This window comes from Gracilinanus agilis, unplaced genomic scaffold (genome assembly GCF_016433145.1).
Source record: "Gracilinanus agilis isolate LMUSP501 unplaced genomic scaffold, AgileGrace unplaced_scaffold56993, whole genome shotgun sequence".
Lineage (NCBI taxonomy): Eukaryota > Metazoa > Chordata > Mammalia > Didelphimorphia > Didelphidae > Gracilinanus > Gracilinanus agilis.
In genome coordinates, this window is record NW_025392457.1 from 309 (window position 1) to 6,604 (window position 6,296).

Consider the following 6,296-nt stretch of genomic DNA (forward strand, 5'->3'; position numbering starts at 1 on the left):
GAGGAAAATCCTGCGTGCATATGTGTGTGTGCATGCACTTGGGTGTGAGAGAATGACAACTTTATCACAACATATATCACTTGCATTCCATTTTTTTTGCTGAGAATAGGTTTTGTTTTTTTTTTTTTTTACCAATTGCTCAATGTTCTTCAAAAGAAGAAAAAAAATGAAAGACAGTCTCTGCTGAACTCCACCCATTTTCCCTTTCGACATAATAAATATCCTATTTGTTTTAGGGGCAAAGCACACAGCAGAATGTATCAGATTGGTTATTAGCAATGATAATGCTAAATTGGCAAAAAGCAGCCAGCCCTGTATGAAGAATGTCCTGCAGATGGGACCCACCCACCCTCTCAGTTCAGTATATAAGGGCTTGCCACAGCCTCTGGATAGCAGGCATTGCTTGAGTTCAACCTCTACTGCATCACTATGTCTCAGAGATATGGTTCCAGCAGGCATTACTCTTCCTCCCGCAGTGGAGGGGGAGCAGGAGGAGGTTCATCCATCAGAATCTCAAGCAGTAGAGGCTCTGGCTATGGCGCTAGCTCTATTGGGGGAGGATATAGCTCAGGTGGGGGCTTTGGAAGTAGATCAGTAGGAGGCTTTGTGGGAGGCTTTAGTAGCAGCAGCTATGGTGGGGGTAGCTTTGGTGGTAGCTATGGCAGTGGTAGCTATGGTGGGGTAAGCTATGGGGGAGGAAGCTTTGGAGGACTCTTTGATGGAAGTGAGGGGGGCCTCCTCTCAGGGAATGAGAAGGTCACCTTGCAGAACCTGAATGACCGCCTGGCATCCTACCTGGGCAAGGTGAAAGCTCTAGAGGATTCTAACTCTGAACTAGAGCAAAAAATCAAGGAATGGTATGAGAAATATGGCAACTCAAGACAGAGAGAGCCTCGTGACTACAGTCATTATTATGATGTCATCAAAGACCTTAAAGATCAGGTAAGATTGCTTGATCTTCCTTGTTGTTGTTTTTGATATTGCTTCTGAGACAGTCTTGTGCTTATTTCTGTCTTAGTCTTTTCTTTAAGAGAAGAGGAAATAGATGGTCTTACTGTCAGGAGACCCAGGTCTTCCTCTGATGCATCATGGCTATATGGCCCAAGACAAGTCACTTAACTTCTTCCATTATCCATAGGCAACTCTGCAAGTTTCAGAGCAGGTGCTGATTTGCATCAGGGGAAGGCATTTCTCATTGGAAGCTACTTAGAGCAATGAAATCACTGACTGCTCACTATCCCAATAGTTGAGAGAGAGAAATCTTAACTCAAGAAATGTTGGGCTTTTAGTTGTTTTTGCTCATTTTATTTTTGGTCTCAGGAACAATTCATTATGATCTGATATTAGGAGAGTTGAGGGAAGGTAAACCACTATTGATCAAAAAGGATGTCAGACTGCTAAAAGTTGCTGGGTCTCTAATGAACTTCTGAAGAAGAGAAACGAAATCAAAGAAATGAATGAGATAAAGTACAAATATAAAAACTGAAGAATCTTTGGAATTCTGGGTGGGGGTAAGGAGGGAGTCTCTTCTAGTTCTATCAGGGTGAACACAATATTTTCCAAACTCAAAGAAACTTGTTCACTCTTACATTTACCAGAAGTATGAATTATCCCAATTGGAAGGGAGGAAGCAATTTCTATCTCACAAAGGAAGATCTAAAATCCAGATCTGATGGGTCAATTCAAAATATAACTACTTGGGAATATTCATAGGACAAGGCAAATCTGTCAGGTATCCTAAAATGAGGGAAATGGCATGGGCTGATAAGAGAAGGAATTTCAATGGCTGAGTAAAAAGAACGAATGCCTAATCAGAAAAGGTATAACTTGAGAAATCCTGGAAGAGTCAAGCTTTAGGAAGCAGGTGACTATAGGAGATCTCAGTCTTCAATGACAAAAGTGTCCCCCTAGAACTCTGTGAGATGGTAGTAGGTAAAATCAGTTCTTCAGATGCACCATCTTTTGCAAAAATCCATGTTCATGACTCTTTCTAAATTCCTTTTCCTCTACCAGATTCTGACTCTCACTACTGACAATGCCAATGTGCTGCTGCAAATTGACAATGCCAGGCTGGCTGCTGATGACTTCAGACTGAAGTAAGTAAAGGGAATAAAGAGCATGTGCTTCTGAAATTGCCAGACATGAAGCTGATGTGGGTAGTTGCTTAACAAAACCAACAAGAGTTTCGAATGTGCCCCAACTGCACATCCTGCCAGCAAAAAAATTGCATTCAGAATTGAATATTTTCCAGATCCAGAAAAATTGCCAGAAGCAGTATTATCTTCCAGTATGTTTTAGATCAGAAATACTTTGCAACTAACTCCTGGGTCATTTTGGCTTTTACTGCTTCTATTCAACTGCTAATATCATTTGTGTGTGAAGTAGAAGAAACATGAGGAATGAAAATGTGGAATGAATTGGTTACCAAAGCATGAAATGAATTCTATTACTAATCCAGTTACTGCTTTATTAGTAAATATATATGTACATGATTATATTAGTTGCAGGGTTGGACCCTCTTATAATAATACTCTGTACACAATAGACACTTGATTAATGTGTAGTGAATGGATGGGCTGCTATGAGTGGCATTATATTGAATTGTCTTGTGTGGCTTTGCATTCCCTCAGACTCCACTTCCCTACTCCCTCCCCCAAAAAGAAATTCCTTTAAATGGATTGAGTTCTATTCATGGCTTTACCATGTCTCTTTGAGGTATGAAAATGAAGTTGCTCTTCGTCAAAGTGTGGAGGCTGATATTAATGGACTCCGCAGAGTCCTGGATGACCTGACCTTGACCAAGACTGATCTAGAGATGCAGCTTGAAAACCTGAATGAGGAGCTGGCTTTCCTCAAGAAGAACCATGAGGAGGTGAGACAATTCTTCTCCATCCCACCATGCCACGTCCTATTCTCCAAATTCTCACTGTAGCCAGGAAAGCACACTATGGGCTCTTCTTCCCCTACAGGAAATGAAAGATCTTCAGAATGTGTCCACTGGTGACGTGAATGTAGAGATGAATGCTGCTCCAGGAGTGGATCTGACTGAGAATCTGAACGTCCTGAGAAGCCAGTATGAGCAACTGGCTGAACAGAACCGCAGAGAAGCTGAAGCCTGGTTCAACGAGAAGGTGCAACATGACTTTTCTTACCTAAGAGTCTCTCACCTCACTATAAAGGAAAGACCATGAAGGTGGTCATTCTCTTCTTACCATTCTTTTCTCTCTCTTTTCCTTTATGTTTATGCGTCTTAGAGCAAAGAGCTGACCACAGAGATCAATAGCAATGTGGAACAAGTGTCGAGCCAGAAATCTGAGATCACTGAACTCAGACGTAATGTTCAAGCTCTGGAGATTGAACTGCAGTCACAACTGGCCCTGGTAAGTTACCCATGATCTCTGAATGTAATTAATTCTCCATTTCCAAAAAATATTTTAATGCTTTTCTCTCACACAAGTGCACTTTTCAATAAAGTACAAAGTCTTCCCATTCACTTTTAAGCTTTTCGATTCATCTTTGTGATCTCAAGGCTCACCAAAATAGGGAATATCATCATTAGGCCATCCTAAGAGAAAGAAGCAAAGTAGGGAGGATCAGGATTTTGAAATATAACCAAGACCCCACTTTGGAGCTGAAAGGCTAAATGGTACTGGTCTGAAATGCCTGGAAATCTAAAATGAGGTCAGGTCCCACATTTCTAAATCTAAACCAATTTTTCAATTTCTCCATGAATTTTCTATTTACACAGAAAGAGTTTGGTTTTTTTGTTTCATTATTTTTGATTATCTCATGGAATGAATGATGTTGTCAGGCCACAACCTGTTCCACTCTCCTTCACAGAAACAATCCCTGGAAGCATCCTTGGCAGAGACAGAAGGTCGCTACTGCTCACAGCTATCAGAAATCCAGGCCCAAATCACGGCTCTGGAAGAGCAGTTACAGCAAGTCAGAGCTGAAACCGAGTACCAGAATTCAGAGTACCAATTGCTCCTTGACATCAAGATCCGCCTAGAGAATGAAATTCAGACCTACCGCAGCCTGCTAGAGGAAGGAGGGTGAGTGGAAGCAAGGCCACTCTTGGCAATTTTCTCTCTACCAGTCTTCTAGAGAGGGGAGCTTCCCTCAAATTTTGGGAAGAAAAGAGTTGTTTGAAGAGGAGCACATAATTCTGTCTGAAATGCTGGGTTCACTTAGCCTGATTATGGCTCAGGAATGATCATGGGGTCTGGAATACCTTCATGTAGTTTCTTTTCAATTCTCTCTAGCTCTATCACTGTCTCTGCCTCTATCTGCCTCTGTCTGTTTGTCTGTCTGTCTGTTTCCTGCTGTAACTGTAGCAACCAGTCATAAGATCATTTTTAATACTAACTGGCATGAGGAGATTAGCCTTCTGTTTTTTTCAAACTTGAGATAATTTGCCCCCCAGCTCTTAAACAGCCAGGTAGCCCTTTGTTTCCAAGGACTCACCCTTTGGGTGTCATATTTAGTGATGACAACACACACACACACACACACACACACATACATACTTATACACACTCTCACACACAGCCATCTATTTCTTTCTTAAACTATTTATCTTCTAAAGTCTAATGAAATCTAGGGAGAAGTAAACATGTTTCATGTTTATGTGAAGCTAATCACAAAGATTGGTCTCTCTTTTTATAGTTCTGCTCACTCATCTGCTGTTATTGGCCATGGAGGAAGCTCTGGTGGCACCTACAGAGGAATCTCTGGTGGTGTCCAAGGGGGTAGTAGCTCCAGTGGTGCATATGGAGGAAGCTCTGGTGGCAGTGGAGGAGTAACAAGTTCTGGCTCCAGAAGAGGTTCAAGTGTAGTACAAGGAGGAAGTTCTGGATCTGGAGGAGAATCAACATCTAAAAGCAGCTCTGGAACAAGGTCAGCAGAAACTAACTGGAATAATCAGAATCCATTTTAATTTCAGATGGGTTTTGCTTCTAAAGTCTCTTTTTATTTTCATTCTTCTTATGTATGGAAAAAAGAATAACAAAAGAGAGTTTCCATTTTCATAAAAAATTGTTTTGATAAGAATTTTGAATCTGATAATAAAGTCTTGTGATGTAATTTTATGTTTTCACCTGGGTTAGCTCTCATTAAAAGTTGCTTAAATTAAAGCGACCTTTCCCAGAGCATTTTCAATCAGAGACAGAGATGGGGACAGAGGGATGGAGACAGAGAGAGAGAAGGCCATCGAAAAGAATGTCAGAACTTTGTCTCCCCCACTCCTCAAATAGACTTTTTCTTAGGAAGAAAACTATATTCTGATGTTTAAGAAAACCCCCTGAAAATATGCTAGAACCCATTAAAATTCTCTGATGACTCATTGTGCTATAGATGTGATCCTGAAATCCTAAAAAAATACACATATCCTATACAAGCTCTGGAAAGTCCTAGAGCCAAGACTTTTGAGTATGAGCAAAGTGACTGATTATGAGTCTGCTGCTTAGGAACCATCTTAGAAAAGTTGAGAAAAGCTCCCTCTCAGGCGCCTACAGGCTGAGGAACTTTTTTAGGCAGGGCAACTCAAGGCCATCTAGTGAATCACTAAGAATGTTTTATCTATTTTTGGTGAAGGGAATACCCATCACAAACAAAATCACAGATTTTTCAAATATTGACATAGTAAAAAGAACAATTCAAATCTGAAATTTTGAGGAAACCTGAGAGCAGCCATTTTGGATTATTTCTTCATGTTTCCCTGTTGACTAATATTTTAATTTCCATTCAAGTATTTTGGTTTGCAAAAATGTTTTTCAAGGACCAAATTGCAATCTCTCTGATTATAGGAGACTATTGCAGTTAATGATATCACTTATTGCTACTTGTTATTTTTCCCTGCTCAAGTTCAGTTTGGGGAGACTCTTAAACTCTCCTCAACTTCTCAACTTAAAGAGGAGCACTGTTGATTATATGGTAGAAATACTAATATCAGTCATTTTTCACCTACAGATTCTAAGAGAACCTATGTGATCAAGACCATCATTGAGGAAGTTGCTCCTGATGGTAGAATCCTTTCATCCAGAGTGGAATCTGAGCCTGAAAAGCACCAATATTAACCAGTGTTGATATGGAATAGTCTTTCCATTTAATACAACATAACAATGCCAGGCAAAGAAAATCTCCATCATAATTAATGGCCATGGATTCCATCTCTTTCTTTAAATATAAGGTGTCTAAAGGGTTTCTTGTGGTTTCTTTGCAATCCTTTCCACTTGAACAGAGATATTCTTCAATGAAAATAAGTCCTACAGAAACTTTCTGTTCCTATTTCCTGA

At 40.2% G+C, this 6,296-nt stretch overlaps 1 protein-coding gene across 1 annotated transcript; it reads left to right on the plus strand.

The window, feature by feature from the left end:
- Positions 1 to 429: 429 nt before the first annotated feature.
- LOC123256206 (keratin, type I cytoskeletal 10-like) lies at positions 430 to 6,077 on the plus strand. Its single transcript, XM_044684878.1, is given in 8 exon segments — positions 430 to 942; positions 2,014 to 2,096; positions 2,716 to 2,872; positions 2,970 to 3,131; positions 3,255 to 3,380; positions 3,841 to 4,059; positions 4,649 to 4,918; positions 5,970 to 6,077. Coding segments are annotated over 8 exon segments (1,638 nt in total).
- The last annotated feature ends 219 nt before the right edge of the window (positions 6,078 to 6,296 follow it).